This window comes from Halictus rubicundus, chromosome 2 (assembly GCF_050948215.1).
Source record: "Halictus rubicundus isolate RS-2024b chromosome 2, iyHalRubi1_principal, whole genome shotgun sequence".
Classification (NCBI taxonomy): Eukaryota; Metazoa; Arthropoda; class Insecta; order Hymenoptera; family Halictidae; genus Halictus; species Halictus rubicundus.
In genome coordinates, this window is record NC_135150.1 from 13,141,259 (window position 1) to 13,158,618 (window position 17,360).

Genomic DNA, 17,360 nt, shown 5'->3' on the forward strand with positions numbered 1-17,360 from the left:
TCAAAGTACTTTTGTGATTTTCTGAATGGAAAATCTGCATACAAAAAATACTATTTGCACTATTAACATTGTAATATTGCCGAAAAAACGTTAGTGTCGTTAAAAAGTATGTTTAACTTTAGTAGCATATATAGAACTATTTTAATGTTCCTAATTTGCATAATCGCTTATAAGAATGTACTTTTATAATTATTTCGTATTTTAGAAAAAACTGCGAATATTTATAATTGAACATATTTGAAGGGAAACTATAAAACAAACAATATCACCTGTAGAACATGATCGTCGTTGCGTTTCAATAGTAATCAGGATAAGCTGTAATAGTTAACTTAGTGTCGAAAATGCTTTATAAAATACAACAATTTTATGAATAATTAGAAAGTAAAAGAAAGACGATATTCATAAAACATGCATTTAAAAAACAAATTAAAATATCCTATATAAAAATGGACAATTATAAAGTGACGTTGTAGTAGGAATTTGATATACTTTATTTACATTATTTTATTTTCTTTTTTTTAATTATTTTACTTCTTTTCTTGGCAATAAATTTTTGTGGTTTCTTCTTGTCTGTGTTTACCAGAATATCCTCCGTCATTGGTTCAATAATCTTGCCCATACTGGTCTTAACGATCGGCTCAATTAATTTTTTATGAGCAATTTCAGGAACAAAATTTCTACCAATCGGCATTCTAACACTGGCTTCGTAATCTTTAACGCTTGTAAATGGATACGGCAGCTCACTGACTTGATGTTGCTTTATTTTAGCTTTATCATCTTCAAATATTATCACATCCCCCTTATTCTCATCTTTTCGAGGTATCTCCTTTGGAAACTTTACTATAAATCGTTTCGTTTTACGTTTTGATGGTTTAATATTTTTCCCACCCCATCTACCCCAACCTGGTAAAGTCAAATCGATATCTTCTGGTTGAGATGCTTTCACCTGCAAACAATTTCTGATATAGTATTTTTTTCATAAATAATCGACCTACAAAAATATTGTATTTTAACATACCTTCTCCTCTTTCTCCCTCCTGAACTCTTCTACGATATCGTCATCAGCAAATGCTTCACTTATTACGTTGTGTCTTTCATCTTCATTCTCACTGTCATCCAGGACATCATCTCCACCTGTTATGTCAGATGGCAGATCTGTATGTAGATGTTTCGCCTTGACATTTATGTATTTACTAGGATCTATTTCTTTTTCAGATTTATTTACTCCATTTGTATTCGGTTTGATTACAGACAAACTATTACTGTATGCTATGTTTTTGGCATTTTCCAAGTCTGTATTTGATTCCATATCATTTTCATCGACACCTTCATGTAAAGACGAATCTATAACTAATCTTTTATTTACAGTCTGTATTTCAAGTCCGTCAAAAGAATCTTCTTCCTGTGCATTACAGTCTTTAAGTTTACGTTTTTTAGGCATTTGATTATAGTTCTCTGTGATATGCTGAAGCTTCGATTTGATCTGATCTTGTATTTTGTCTTCCATAGTATTAAATATTTTGTTTATCTTTTCCTTGTTCGAAATATTTGAAGAAGAACTAAATTCCTGTTGTATATGATCTTCTTCTACAGATTCTACGTTCCACATAGAAGTTGCAGCAGCCTTTTTAAGATCTTTTTTCTGTAATTTAACTGTGTTATTCAACTTTTTATCATCATCCAACACTATTGTTCTTGTCATTTTTTTACTTTCATCTGTTTTATTTGCATTTTTAGATTTCGCTATTTTGCTCTTGTTTTCGCTAGTAAGCTCTTTGACGCTTTGAGTTTCAAGTGACTTCGTGTCAGTACTAGTACGTTTATCTGGAAAGAAAAAAAAACAATATTTAATTTTTATAAAATATATATGAAATTTTCTAAACGTACCTTCCAGTCTTTTATACTTTCCGTTCACCGGGGATTCAGTACTTTCTATAATACAAAAAGAATAATTAGAAATTTGACTTCTAAAAAATGTATAAATATACGTATCTCTAAATGTACCGTCAAAAGTTTTTGCGACGTCTGGATTTTCTGCTGAAATTTTCAATTCTTTATTTTCACTTTCGGTATTGTTAATTACTTTTGAATGTTGGCTAGGTAATTGATTATTTTCTTTATCCCAAAATTTACGATAACTTTTAACAAAGTTATCTATTTCGGATTCAGTTTTTTGTACCCATGGATTTCCTGCATCAGTAGCTGAAGGTTGCACAGGCAAACTATCATCTCCATCCTCTTCTTCGCTATCATCCACTTTTTTTAGCTTTTGTGTTAGTTCACGACCAACTGATAATTGCTGTGCCAGTTCTTGACGAGTCTAAAAGGTAATATTCAAAAAGAATTTTCTAGCATTCAAAAAGCATTCAAGAAGTATAAGAATGATTATGACTGACAAATCAGTTGGAAATTACTGGTATATAAAAATGCCTCTTACATCTTTATCATATTTAGCTCGAATTTGTTTAGATTGTGCCCACTTTCCTGTATTTTTGTGTCTAAGAGACATTCTTTCTTCTGCTCTGGTCTTGTCTAACTGTTCCAGCTTCTCTAATGCAGCTTCTGGATTAGTTTTTTTTAATTCCTCAAATTCTTTCAATTGTAATTTTATCTTTTCTTTCCTTTGAACACGATGAAATTTTTTACTCTTGATTTTCCTTTCACGGCGAGACTTAGCTTCCCTATAAGACTAAAACCAAATAAAGTTAACAGATAATCAAACATAGCATAAGATTTTCAAATTTAAATATCTACCTGTTGTGCTCTAATTTTTGCAGCTTCTTTTCTTTTCATAATAATTTCATTCATTGTTAATGAAAAATCATCATCCTTTTCCTCAACATTCTCTTTTTGTGGTTCTAATGAAGCAAGTGCTTTTTCTAGATCCGACTGAATTCTAAACCTTTTAACAAACTCTTTGGTTGGTTCTAACTTCATGGATGGCTGATTCAAAGGAAAGCGAATAGACTCTGCGGTTCTGTTTGTTGTTATTATAGCATTCCATTTTTTTAATTCCTTTTTTGTGTTTTGAAATCCAACTACCCTTTTTATCTAGAGAATAATGAATACATATACTTTTGTAGAAATCTTTTAAATTCTATATGTAATGGTATCGAAATTATCAGAAAAAATCTTACTCTATCTGCAGCAGGCTTTTCTAAGGGCTTCTCTAGAACATTTACTTTCTTTCTTGCAGATTCTAGATTCTTAACAATCTCGTGATGATGACTTTTTTTGCCTAATGCTTTAGCCAGATCCTTTACATGCACTACATTTGAATCTGACACTCCACTTTTTACCAAATGAAATTCAGATACTTCTAAAGTAGGCTCACTCCGTTCCGCCTTTTTTACTCTAAAAAAGATAATTTATATTTATTTCAATAAAAATTTTACAAAAATACAATGATATTTATTAGTAAAAGGAATAGGAGAAAAAAGGGAAGTGTATACAAATTATTTTTGATAAAAAGAAATATATAAACGTAGGTTTCAAAAATATAATTGCAGCAAATATTTAATGTAAAAAAATTGATTACCAACCAATCAGAAATAAAGGTTATGTAGCGTAAATTTTCTCACATTATAATTTATCTTACCTTTGACCTTTATCAAGCTGTGAAACAGCTTCAAGAAGTTTAGAATGAGATTCCGATACATTTTCATTTTCTTCTATATCGTCTAAAAATTCCGAATCGCTCATTGCTATATATTTATATTCAAATACTTCTATATAACTCTACTACCTACACTCGACACGATGAAAATTTAGTCATTGAAAAGTAAAACTTGTAGAAGTACGGTGACCATTTATTGTCAGTGACCCATAACACGACACGAGGCGGCACGGGGAGCGAAATTCACAATCGCGCGATGAGACACACCTAAAGTAGTAGTGGTAATCTTCTCAGCGAATAGCAAGAATACATGGTACTCAACTGTGTGCGTCTGACCAATCGGGTGATTTCTTTTCGAATTTCGACAATACAGTAGCACCACATTGCTTTATCCAACAGAGACTAACTGTACATCAAAATAAAAGGAAACCTAAATGAAATTAATTTTTTAGTGCAGTTTTCCCTCGTTAACGCAACAGCCGTAGAATATATCAGAGACAACATTTTTCTCGAATGTTTGTACCTTCAAAGTGGATGACCTGGACACCTCGCTCACATAAAGCGTTACCTTTTCTTTGAGTCGATATTTCTATGATTTTGTCTAAAAACCACTGGGTAAGGGAAGGAAGATAGCATACAAAGAATGATGTGTTTGTTTCCATAACAGAGACCTCTCTGTTCATAGTAATTCGATTGGCGTATACTGTATATGATTTATAATTGTAGCCTGTAAATTATATTTTCATGTACTACTCGGGACTAATATCCTTGTAACATGTATCTCAAATATTACAGCTGAAAGAAACTGAACGATGTAAGAATCATTTTCTCAAACATACACAATGAATTTACTTGTAATATCAACTATAAGTTGTGTTTTGGAATACATTGTTCCGATTTTTATTAAATATGTAAGTACATAATATTTATACCTTAAAGAATTAAGGTCGTTTTCAAAATTTTGTCATTTTCAATACAGGCCACAACACGTTTCTACACAGTGACAAAACATGACTTAGAATTACGCAAAGATTTGATTAACCTCAAACAGGAAATGATTGGAATATCCATTGTTGATGAGTTTTCAAAGTATGCCAAGCTTCAACGTAAATATAATAAAATCGATGGTATCTTAAAAGAAAAAGGTAGAGCAATTATATACCTCGAAGATTTGTTACAAAAATATCACGTACAATCTTTTCATGAACCAATTTATTCAAATTATATATCTAAATGAATAGAAAAACAGAAATCTAAATATAGAAACATTCTTTGTTCTTACAGTAACTATTTCATAAAAGATTAATCAAAGAATGTTATGTATGTTTTAGCAAATAAATGTTTAGCTTCTCGAATGAAGGTACAATTGTTTGCATCATATGGATTCCGTCTATTAAATGTAGGTATTTAATATTTCTATTCGTTCTTCAGATAATGCTGACACTAATGATTTAATCATTATATATGTTTTAGGGTTTCTTAATGCTTGTCTTGTCGTATTTTTACAAAAATACACCAGTAATAGTTTTCCCAAAAGGTATGCTATGGCCAATACAAAATTTACTAAGTTGGCCGTGTTATGTTGCCCAAGAAGATTCAATTTCTTTCCTTATGTGGATTATAATTGCTAGATTAGTTGTATCTACATGTAAAAAGATAGATGTAACATAAAATTAATAATTCCGATTAAATTATTTGTGTACATGGAAGTAAGAATTTCTTTGAAAGATCTCTAATATAATTTTGATGTTCCTTTAACACTTTGCTCGCCAAACTAGAAACACCAAAAATTCCATAAAATCGAAGTAAATTATTTACTGAAATAAAAATTGAAAAAAATTAAATGTATGATACCGAGTAGTCCTCCAACCTTCTTGCATGTTACAGATCCTAATCAAATTTGGTACAATGAATATATCAACGTAAAAATTCATTTTAAAACCTACACAAATAATTCCGTCACCCACATATGGGTGACGTGGCATTCAACGTGTTAAAGTATGTTTATTGTAATCATCTTCTAGTTCTTTGATTAAGGTGATAAATGAAAATAATTATTGAATTGTACATAAAATTACTTCTTATATAATAGGATATGTAAATAATTATGTAATAAATATCGCATTTTTTAAAAATATCTCATTGCTTTTAAGCCATTATTCCGAATAAGGATCGTAATGAATTTGTTGATGTAATAGCAAAAAGTGACTGTATTTCGTAAAAGCTTGATTAAAGTACATAATACATAATAGTGAAATATATTTGCATATAATTAGTGATAAGTAATAATTTTATGTTTTAACAAAACATTTCTATATATGACAATTGATACATCTATATTCTTCTATATAACGTAGCAAACAATGTTTTATTCACGTGTAGAGTATTGATGAAACATCTATTTTATAAAGCTTACAAAAAAATAACGGAAAAATTTGCTTGTTAATTTATTATCTTGTGTAAATATTTATTTTAATGTTTAATTTAGCTTTTGTTATATCAGTTTTGCATTTTTTTTAATGACTTTATAATTTGATATTGCGACACATATGATACCCAAATGTTACACGTATAAATGGTATTATAGAAAATTCTATAATGTAAAAACATAAATTATTCCATTTAAACAAAAAGAAAACTGAACAATTAGTCTTTTATATCCTTACTGGACGAGGAACAAAATTGTTGCTCATAACACATTTTTCATAAGTAGAAACTGAGAATTACAATTTTAAAAGTAGCTCTGAGCACCAATAGCGAATAATAACGTTCAAATTATAATAAAGTACAGATCAAGATCTTTATCATTATGATTTACTTTATCACATTTATATAAATATTGACCGAACATACTTTGTACATGACATTTGTTACAAAACGGCATACATAGGTACAACCAAAAATAAGACGCGAATGTTACTTTTAAACATTTTTTTTTAAACTTCTTTTAAACAAAATATTCGCTATTATTAAATCAAGAGACATAGTTGACATTTACAACACTGTTAACACATTAATGTCAATATTTTTTAAATATTTGTATCCTTTTAAATGGTCAATACGTCAGTACATAAATGCAACAATGTCATGTAAAAACTTTGTTGACTTCAATGTTAGTTATGTTGAACTCAAACATAGGGTACAAATACTTATCTATATTAATAGTCACATTATGTGATTGTATACAAAATATTAAACTAATAGCGATTGAAATAGTAAATAATAGCTGATTAAAGACTGGTAAACATTCGGAAATTTCTATTTTTTTTTGCCACTACTAACTTTTTTAGTCACATTTGCATATTTAATTTGAAGGTATATAATTTTTTAAATATATTCTCGCTCTTCTGCTTTCACTATGAATATTATTCATATGAAATTGTAATAACCCAACACGGGAGACTGTACCGTTAATAATAAGGATAATAATGTACGTGAAACAATTAAAATGCGATGAAATTACTCTTTATATCATTCCATGCATAAATACAAAGAGTAACATAGAAATGAAAAATTATTGAAGTTTACGCAAGTTACATAGTAACTATTATAAAAATATTTTGTCTTACTACCTAAGTAATTAAATTAGGAAATATATTTCTGTTCTCACTGTATCAAACACCACAAAAAAATTGGATTAGTCTACTCATAATTAATAACAAAATGTGCTAGAAATTAGAAGAGCGAGACTAATGAAATCTCTCCCTTCCCACAATTTTTACTGTGTTAAGCTACTTTGAAGCAGATCAGAAATTTATAGGTGATTATTTAGCTTTTTTCTCTGTAAATACTGTTTCGCATCATGTTATTATGTGAAACACCTAAGCGATTCGATACGAAGTAAGGAAAAGTTTGTTTAAATAATAGATGTAAAACAATTAAAATATTGGAAAGTGAAATGTTCCTCTTTCTAAAATAACTCTCATGTATGTTATACAATCACATAGTACAAATGCAACAAAAGAAGTATTGTATATGAATACATAATGAAATATTCGTTATCAGAGATTTTCAACTGACTTATGTTTTAGCGATGTCCATTGGTGATCCACCAGCTGCGTTTGTAGACGTATTAGCAATTGGTGGACCACCAGGACTTACAATAGTTGGAGGAATTGCAGGTTTAACAAATCTGTCTGATGTGCGTCTATTGGATGGCGTTGCCACATGACCCTGTTTAAGCAGTACAAAATATTAAAATATCACATATAAGCTTCAAAAGCTTAAAAAAAAAAACACTTAACGTACAATAATATGTTTCTAATTTAAATAAACACATTCGTTATAATTACAACATATGTTTAAATTTATGTCCACAATTTAATATAAAAGCGTAGTTTGCATGTAATAACTTTGAATAGTTTCCAAATTTTAAGTTACTTCTATGGACTTTATAAGTTGTGCTACTTAACTGTACCAGTTATGAAAGCATTACAATAAAGTACAACTTACCGTAGAAGGAGGTGATGAACTTGCAAATGGAATTGCGGTAGGTTGACCACAAGCATAACATCGATTTGTGTTAAATCCTTCTCTAGCCGATGAACCTGGAAGAATCAATATTATTAACAATTCTAAAATTTGTATCTACATAGGGCATAAAATAAAAAACTTTATAATGTTTACCTGGACTTAATGGTCTAGAGGAACTAGGTGAAGGATTGTACGGCACAGGGCTGGAAACAGTACGATTTCTTATATTTCCACCAGACATCACAATTTCATTATAGTGCCGTTCTTCTTCCATTTCCAAACTAATAAATAGATGAAGTTTGAAATCAAACTGAAACTGGTTTATTATATATGTATGTATAGTTTGCTAAGTTACCTTGACTCTGACTCTGAGAGATGTCTGCATAAAGCTTCACGACGTTCTACCTCCAACTGTAACTTTCTCTGAAGTCTCAAGTTCTCTTCGCGAATTTGTTTTTCTTCGTTTACGTATCGTTGCATCTTCTCTGTATCTAATGTCAATTATATATGAATTCATTAAACAATTTCGAATTAAAATAATTACAGATGTGCGAGAACCCGAGAATGTCGGGTTGGATCGAGAAGACAGTGAGTCGAGACGAGTCAGATTCTCGAAAATTTCGGGATTCTTCAATATACATATTGGGATTCCCGAGGATATTCGAGAATCCTATGTTCAAGAATTCTGGATATTTTGTGGAATTCTGGATATTTTGTGGAATCCCGTTATATTCGAGAATTCTGGATATTTTGTGGAATCCCGTTATATTCGAGAATCCTGAAATTTTCGAGAACCTGTCCCAGGTTCTCGCACATCTCTGAAAATAATAATTAATTTAGAATGAAATAAAACAGGCTGTAATAATATGACACATTACATGTGTATCATAAAAAATAAAAATGTATTTTAAGATAACTTCTATATCTACATAATAAAAAAACAATTCTTACGTTCTTGTTGTGAAATAAGTAATGTATGTCTCAGTCTAGCCACTTCACTTCTTAAAGTCTGAATATGTGTACTTAAACTAGTAGCAGTATCACCATTATTAATTTCTCTTGGTGAAGTGGGATCTGACACAGGTTGATCCAATTTTATCTGAAGCATTCTTTTCTCTGCTTCTAGCTTGTCCATTCTTTTCCATAACTTATTAACTAAAGCTTCTTGTTCTTGCTCAAGAGTGTTCTCAAGTTCAACCTTTTCTCTACGTAGTTGCTCTAAATTACTTTGTTTTGCGAGGGTTTCTGCTTCAAGTTTTTCTATCTTTCTCATTAGTTTGTTGACAAGACATTCCTGTTCTTGTTCTAAAGTTTGCTCCAGACGACATTTTTCTTGACGCAATTGATTCAACTTTCTTGACAAATCATTAGTTAAACATTCCTCTTCTTGTTCATAATGATGAGCTAATGTTTCTTTCTCCTTCTTCAGTGCTTGTATTTTCTTCAATAAAGTGTTACTTATAAATTCTTCTTCTTGTTCTGCTTTTGCTTGCTATAATATAATCACAACATACAGATAACCAAAGGTTCCCTATTACTTTGGTTTAATATAATTTGTAATTAGTATATTGGTAAATAGTAAAATATATAATGAATTGTTAAATTGAATAAATTATTTATATTTCCAATGACAGTCATGAATTGTTAAAATGAATAAATTATTTATATTTCCAATGACAGTCTTTACTTACATTTGTTAAAAAATTGCTCATACTATTTGGTAATATTAAGGACATTTTTTTAAGAATTTAATTTCAATACAAATTTTAATGAAGACAACAGTAAAACAAAAAAGTTGAATACGATAAAACATTGAAACTATAAAAGATTAGTTGCTTTCCATATAGGTAGTTTACCAGGAAAAAAGTGAAACTAATGTAAAATTGATTTGTGCTTGTTTATTAACTAATATTATATAACATAGAATATATGATAAAATAAAGTTACATTTTAGAAACTCATGTTGCTTATAAATATTGCCTATTGAATGTCATTACATATAGTAACTTTCTACATGTATAATAATAAATGCGTGACATGAAAAAATGTGCGAATTTAAAATTTTGAAGAAAGATAAAATATTTTAAAAATGTTACAGAGACAAAACAGAAACTGTCTACTTTATGTCAAAGCATGTCTTTTTTTGCTGAATAACATTTCTAATTTATTAGCAACTGATTTGAATGTTGAAATGTTGAAGTGGTTTTTGGTAAATGGAATGTAGGATCGGTTGATGTACTGATATTTGATGAACTTAGCAAATACAATCGAGCAACTTACTATAATGACAGAGGCTTGACGAAGTCCACGATTTTCTTCTTGCAACGCCTTTACTCTCAATTTATATGTCTCCAATTCTACTTTAAGAACGCGATTATGTTGTTGCAACGACTCGATTCTTTTTTGAAGTTGTTCTCGAGTTACAGGAGACGGTGGCATCATTATTGGTCCTCCGTCGATCGAGCTGGAGTCGCTTTCAGATGCGCTATCACGGTCAGCCATTTTTCTCAGACGAAATTTTCTTTTAAAAAAACTCGCTATTCCTTCTTTTTCATCGCACTCTCAAATATAATCCCGCAGTATATATTTTTCTTAAGACGTGAGAATGTACTTTTTCGTTAGAACTTCATTACTTTGTCAGAAAAAACCGTAATATCATAGCATACTGCCGCACAACATGTGCTCTACTACGGAACAAATCAGCTGTTTGATTGTCCATGAATTACTTCGATAGAAGATGCCAAATGTACTTGCTTCAAGCTTACAATTCGCTAGTGCAGATTATTCGTACCACTTTAACAGAGGCGAAACTTTTATCGAAATCTTTCGTGCTTGTATCTCCAAATTGTGTGACCTTGACGTACCACATACAGACAGCGTTGCCGCTTTTTTTATGTTGATACACAGAACATTCCTATACTTTGTAATTGATAACATATCTTTGCCTCTCTCTGGGTCACTCTTCGATCATATATATATATACTTTACTACATATGTAAGTATATATGGTCTAAGATTTTAACCATGTTTTGACAATATTCATAGTGCGTAAACTTGTGCGCGTATGCGCAGTTGGCTTCAGCGGTCTCTATAAAAAGTCTCTGTATCCCTAGACTTTAAACGATTCTTCGTCATTTTGTTGATATAAAAAAGAGATGTTCATATTTTAACATCTTTCAATTGAAATAAAGTATGTATAATAATTATTAAAGTTAAAAAATACATTAATAATTAAAAACCACATAATTGCTTAAAATATCTTGAATGACAAATATACTCTATGACTTCGAATGCAATAATGCAACCTGTGTCCAACATCTAGGTTCTGAACAACGCTGTAAAGCCGTTTCAATTTTATAATTCGACTTTTGCATGAGGTTATTTAGTCTCACAAAATCGTTGACCATCGTATGTTGTAGTTTTTTCTGTTTATGTTGATATTAAAACAATATTCTGTAAAGTAAACATGGATTTTGATTTTGAAGAACTATCACACGACACGGAACTTATTGCAAAAGTAAAACAATTTCATGATGCAACGTTAAAAATTGAAGACACGATTAAACTAGTTACGAATGCAGAAACATATGAAAATCTTTCCAACGCTGATAAAATTAAATATAATCTGTTGATGTCTTACAGTTTAAACAGCATGTTTTGGATGTATTTACGAGCAGAAGGTAAGAATTTAATGTAAACAGTAGAAGAAATGATTACAAAAATTAAATTATTATACATCGCCTCCATTTGTGATTAATTATTAATTAGTGTTTAATTGTTTACTTATTCAATATAATTATTAATTAGGGATTGATCCATCAAAGCACAAAATAAAATCAGAAAACGATCGTTTAAAGAAATCTATGATGCGTGCAAAACAAATTGAAGAGAGGAATACTCTTATGCCACGCATAAACAAAGATGTTGCTCAGAGATTTGTCAGAAATGGATTATTTGATGTGAAAAATAACAAACGAAAGTACAACGAAATTGAGGATAAAACTGAATCAAACTCTTCCAAAACTTGATCCAAATAATAAAATATACTTTCCGAGGATGATGTACAATGTACAAATATGTGCGTGTATGTGTGATTATGAATGTTTTATGAAGTTGTGTTTGTTATAAATATATACAAAAAATTAACAATTAATTGTTAAGAGATAGTAAATATTAAACAATTAAAACTTTTAAACTGTGAAGTATATTTCTTTAGTTCTTATTTTTACCTAAAGTCTTAAACGTAAGACAATTTAAATGTAATGTAATAAAATGATATTTGAAAATGTATAATACTTGTGGTCTTCTAGGACATTTTTTGTGTTTGTTTACATTTACTTTGGAGTCTTCCATAACTACAGTGTCTTGTAACAGTTAGTATCATACACATAAAACTTAAGAAAATTCTATCTCCAATTACTCCAATTATTTTACATTCATATACATTTATTTTAATATTTATGTTATATAAATAAAACAATGGAAGCTAAGTATGCCAATATAACAACAAAAGAAAATTCTGAAGCAATGCACAATTTTTGTAATGAAATTGAAAGTACTGGTTGCTTTTCCAAATTATCTGTTCCAACTATAATTAATTCCTCAGAATCTACAAACGAAGAATATGTTTGCCCAACAGTGGATTGGTAAGTTTTATTATACAATTTATAAAAAATTTTATCTCCATTTCAATAAATAAGTATTCCTTATGAATTGAAAGAAATTCAGAATACAACTTTGACCTCAGAAACACATTTAACTTATTTCAAATATATTTTTAAAAATATGTACCTTTTTGTAGGGTGAACAAATATTTAAACAATTTAAAGATACAAGAAAATGTAGAATGTAATGGAAAACAAGATGACTATCTTGCAGGAAATATTAATAGTGTTATTGAGGCACTTAATGTGATACTTGTAAAACCACTCTCGTCAGATAATCTTCTGTATCTAGGAACACCATTATTTTTAAGTTGTAAGAATTTTCCAAACTGTGATACAAAATACGAATTTCTGGGTTATATTGATGATATATTTGGGTCAATTGAAGAACCTATGTATTCCATAACTATGCAATGTGATTTGCATGATACATTGTACATTAATACTAAAGTATATTATTTTCCGAATAATCCAAGTACTTTACATATGTATGTTGAACATACAATTGATAAAATCTCCAATAAAAGGAAATACCGAATTAAAAAAAAAAAATGTATGAAAATGTGTCTATAATAAACTTTACCGTTTCTGAATCTTTTGGTTTAACTATGTTGAGATGCTATTGTTTATATCATTTTGATACCAATATGTAATGTTTATTAAAAATAAATGATTATTTCATACAAAAATATTTTGACTGATTTATTTCTTTAATTTTTTATAAGGTACGAGCAATAATTACCTAAATATACAGTATTATTTATTAATATCTAATAAATGCTTATACATCGTAAATAGAATAATTAAACGAATTTAATTCGAATTTTTAAAAGTGTGTATTTTTTAAGTATCCGAGTAATCATTTTTTTAATGCGTACGAAGAAAGTAGTTGTCCTTGAGTAGATAAATATACAATTTTATTATTTAATTTATAATGTAATTTATTTTTCATGTACGCTTCTTCAGGACAGCTTCTTAAAATAATTTTAAAATAGTTTTACATCAGTATTCTACTGATACTTGTACAGCTGACTCAGGAGCAGCATATACGATTACATATTGTAACCGCTGTGCCGTCTGTTGACGCGCTAGTATCTATCTATGTGTTTATGTATACATATCTATACACACGTAGAAACCATTCGTAGTGTACCGTTAGTGCATGTTTCATACCCACATCTATTTCGCAGGTGTGGATTGTTGACACAATATAATTTATATCATAGTATTCAATATTTTCTCTTAATGTCGATCCTTCAAAGCCGAGTACATGCCATAACGTATTTAGGATATGTTCTTTGACGTTTGAAAGTTAATTATATATTCCTTGAATACAAGAGATCATAAGTTTTGATCTCGTGCGAACATTTGCCACATACACAGCAGTGTATATACAATATACGTGGCCAAAGCACAATTATGTCAAACGAAATTGTTGAAGGACCAAATAAACGAATAATGATGGTACGTATTAAGAAAAAAATATATCCTACTGATATTTTGCCAATACCTTCGTTATTAACTAATACTTCATCAAATTAAATATTTCAAGGTATAACATATTATTGAAATACACTAATATATGCATATACATGTATATACATATATTTTTTTTTGTACATGTGACACGTATACTTTTTGTTTAGAATGTTCAATATACAATTTTACAAATTTGAATTTAAGATTAAAAAAATTTTTTGATTTTATGTATTTATCATATTAAGATATAAACGTTATTTTATATTTATTAATATTATAGAAATTATAAAAAAGTATATTATTTAATTAATCAATATGTGAGTAATTCGATACAAATTTTTTAAATTCAATATCACCACATTTATAATGTCTTATGCTTTTCTCATAATTGATAAAAAAGAAAGGTTTATGTATTTGTTGGATCTATATCTCCCTAAATTTATAATCGCAATAATGTTATATAACAATAATAATTGTTTGCAGACATGTTCTAATGTATCGGAGCAGGCACATCATGTATCAAGAGCAAAACGTGGACAAGCAGTTGGAAGTATCAGAGGCTTTCGTGGATGTACAGTTTGGTTAACAGGACTTTCTGGTGCAGGGAAAACCTCTATAGCTTTCCAAGTCGAAGCTATTTTAGTTAACCATGGGATTGCTGCTTATGGACTTGATGGAGATAATGTAAGAAGTGGTTTAAACTGCAACCTTGGTTTCAGCAAAGAAGACAGAAAAGAAAATATAAGAAGAGTTGCAGAAGTAGCTAAATTGTTTGCTGATAGCGGTCAAATATGTTTATGCAGTTTTGTGTCCCCATTCGAAGAAGATAGACAAATGGCAAGAGAAATTCATAAAATGTCGGATCTTCCATTTTTCGAAGTTTTTGTTGACACACCCCTCAATGTGTGCGAAGCTAGGGATACAAAAGGATTATATAAAAAGGCACGTCAAGGAGCTATTAAAGGCTTCACTGGAATAGATCAAATGTACGAGAGACCAGTAAATCCTGATTTGATAGTAACTACTGAAAATTGTACCCCAGAAGAATCCGCTGCAACAGTCATTGATTTTCTGGAGAAACAATGTATTATTCCAGTACTTCAAAAATCCACAGTACCCATAAAGGAATTGTTCGTTCCAGAATCACGAATAGTGTCTGTTAAAGCAGAAGCTGCTACACTTCAAAGTTTAGAAATTAGTAAAATAGATGTACAATGGCTCCAAGTTTTAGCTGAAGGTTGGGCTGCCCCCCTCACAGGTTTTATGAGAGAAGATCAATATCTTCAGGTATATACACATTTGTCGGATAAAATATTTAATAACAATGTATAAAAGTGTTAAAAATGCTAGGTATATCATAATAATAATAATTATTATTATTATACCTATAAGACACTATAAACTAAATAATATTTTCAGACTCAACATTTAAAATGTCTTGTTGAAGATAACAAGGAAATTAATCAATCTGTCCCAATAGTTCTTGCAATAAGCACAGAAGACAAGGAACGTTTGGATGGACATTCAGCTTTTACACTGAAATATAAAAACAAAGCTCTTGGAATATTACGCAGACCAGAATTCTATTTTCACAGAAAAGAAGAGAGATGTGGATGGCAATTTGGTACTAATAATCTGGCCCATCCATACGTTAAAATGATTTATGAATCTGGAGATTGGTTGGTGGGTGGTGACATAGAGGTTTTCAAAAGAATTAGATGGCACGACGGCTTGGATAAGTATAGGCTTACACCGAATGAAATTAGAGCAAAATGTAAAAAAATGAAAGCTGATGCTGTGTTTGCATTTCAACTTCGAAATCCCATACACAATGGTCATGCATTATTAATGCAAGTATGTTGATTAATTGATTTACTGTTTAACATATGTTCTCATAATAAATTGTTACATGTAGTTGTTTTGATTTTATACTTATAGGACACAAAAAAACGTTTATTAGAAGAAAGAGGATTTAAAAATCCTGTATTGCTTTTACACCCACTGGGTGGATGGACTAAAGATGACGATGTACCATTGCATACAAGAATTCTTCAGCATGAAGCTATACTTAGCGAAGGTGTATTAGATGCTAATTCTACGTTATTAGCAATTTTTCCAAGCCCAATGATGTATGCTGGACCAATTGAGGTGAAATCCTAATCATAGTTATATAAATTGTTTCATAAATATTATATTTAAATAACAATACTTTTGTTTTCTTTTAACGTTGTTATGTTTGTTCGATGTTAGGTACAATGGCATGCAAAAGCTAGAATGAATTCAGGCGCTAATTTTTATATTGTGGGAAGAGATCCGGCTGGTATACCGCATCCTGATAAAAACTCAGTTCCCGATGGAAATCTTTATGATCCAACTCATGGAGCTCGAGTTCTTTCAATGGCTCGAGGTTTACAAAATTTAGAAATAATACCATTCAAAATTGCAGCATATGATATAAAATATAAGAAAATGTCATTCTTCGATGCAGCGCGAAAGGAAGATTTCGAGTTTATATCAGGAACAAAAATGCGTGGTACGTTTATATACATATTAAATGAGTAATGAACTTTTAACATTCCACCTACCCTATCAATTCTGCAATAATTATATTGATACGAAAGTTATATAATACAGTGCTCTTTTATAGGATTAGCAAAAGCAGGTGAAAATCCACCTGATGGATTTATGTCACCCAAAGCATGGCTTGTATTGGCACAATACTATCAGAATCTAGAAAAATGAAAAGCGACTAGAAGAATTAGAGAAAAATTAATTTTACAACCGTTATAGGATAATAAGTACGAAGTTATTTTAAACTGACGCAACTTTTAATAATCCTACACATTTTGTATATTTGTACATTATTCGTGTATAGCACAATGATTTCGATATTTATCTCTGTAGTAGATAAAATTGTCTATACACTCATTGTACGATTATTCGTTAATTTTTATTTCATATAAATACAAAATCTAATTGTATTTTCCATACATATTTTATATGAATATACATAGCCTCAATATAGGTCTTATTACTGCATATGCATTTGAAAAATGTATATTTTCTTAATATCTATAAATCATGTATGATTTTTATACACAGTCAACAAGTTTCTAATACATATATAT

General features: G+C 29.7%; 6 protein-coding genes across 6 annotated transcripts; 4 read left to right on the plus strand and 2 right to left on the minus strand.

Moving 5' to 3' along the window:
- Nucleotides 1–130: 130 nt before the first annotated feature.
- On the minus strand, nt 131–3,799 carry LOC143365303 (U3 small nucleolar RNA-associated protein 14 homolog A). The gene is made up of 8 exons (XM_076805368.1): nt 3,599–3,799; nt 3,138–3,354; nt 2,755–3,051; nt 2,438–2,689; nt 2,005–2,320; nt 1,888–1,932; nt 1,019–1,824; nt 131–946 (listed from the first exon to the last, which is right to left on the minus strand). Exons 1-8 carry the CDS (start codon nt 3,700–3,702, stop codon nt 500–502), a joined length of 2,484 nt encoding a protein of 827 aa, XP_076661483.1. The 5' UTR covers nt 3,703–3,799; the 3' UTR covers nt 131–499.
- A 231-nt stretch (nt 3,800–4,030) lies between these two features.
- LOC143365309 (guided entry of tail-anchored proteins factor 1) lies at nt 4,031–5,332 on the plus strand. Its single transcript, XM_076805375.1, has 4 exons — nt 4,031–4,527; nt 4,596–4,761; nt 4,948–5,015; nt 5,090–5,332. The coding sequence occupies exons 1-4, from the start codon at nt 4,459–4,461 to the stop codon at nt 5,285–5,287; spliced, it is 501 nt and encodes a 166-aa protein (XP_076661490.1). The 5' UTR covers nt 4,031–4,458; the 3' UTR covers nt 5,288–5,332.
- A 663-nt stretch (nt 5,333–5,995) lies between these two features.
- LOC143365304 (coiled-coil domain-containing protein 6) lies at nt 5,996–10,851 on the minus strand. Its single transcript, XM_076805370.1, has 6 exons — nt 10,370–10,851; nt 9,041–9,581; nt 8,445–8,580; nt 8,243–8,370; nt 8,069–8,163; nt 5,996–7,789 (listed from the first exon to the last, which is right to left on the minus strand). The coding sequence occupies exons 1-6, from the start codon at nt 10,589–10,591 to the stop codon at nt 7,637–7,639; spliced, it is 1,275 nt and encodes a 424-aa protein (XP_076661485.1). The 5' UTR covers nt 10,592–10,851; the 3' UTR covers nt 5,996–7,636.
- Nucleotides 10,852–11,231: 380 nt separating this feature from the next.
- LOC143365313 (nuclear nucleic acid-binding protein C1D) lies at nt 11,232–12,384 on the plus strand. Its single transcript, XM_076805380.1, has 2 exons — nt 11,232–11,769; nt 11,897–12,384. The coding sequence occupies exons 1-2, from the start codon at nt 11,556–11,558 to the stop codon at nt 12,115–12,117; spliced, it is 435 nt and encodes a 144-aa protein (XP_076661495.1). The 5' UTR covers nt 11,232–11,555; the 3' UTR covers nt 12,118–12,384.
- A 137-nt stretch (nt 12,385–12,521) lies between these two features.
- Nucleotides 12,522–13,460, plus strand: LOC143365312 (uncharacterized). Its single transcript, XM_076805379.1, has 2 exons — nt 12,522–12,735; nt 12,891–13,460. The coding sequence occupies exons 1-2, from the start codon at nt 12,569–12,571 to the stop codon at nt 13,324–13,326; spliced, it is 603 nt and encodes a 200-aa protein (XP_076661494.1). The 5' UTR covers nt 12,522–12,568; the 3' UTR covers nt 13,327–13,460.
- Nucleotides 13,461–13,617: 157 nt separating this feature from the next.
- Papss (3'-phosphoadenosine 5'-phosphosulfate synthase) lies at nt 13,618–17,242 on the plus strand. The gene is made up of 6 exons (XM_076805378.1): nt 13,618–14,217; nt 14,716–15,519; nt 15,652–16,086; nt 16,171–16,380; nt 16,483–16,765; nt 16,880–17,242. Exons 1-6 carry the CDS (start codon nt 14,173–14,175, stop codon nt 16,972–16,974), a joined length of 1,872 nt encoding a protein of 623 aa, XP_076661493.1. The 5' UTR covers nt 13,618–14,172; the 3' UTR covers nt 16,975–17,242.
- The last annotated feature ends 118 nt before the right edge of the window (nt 17,243–17,360 follow it).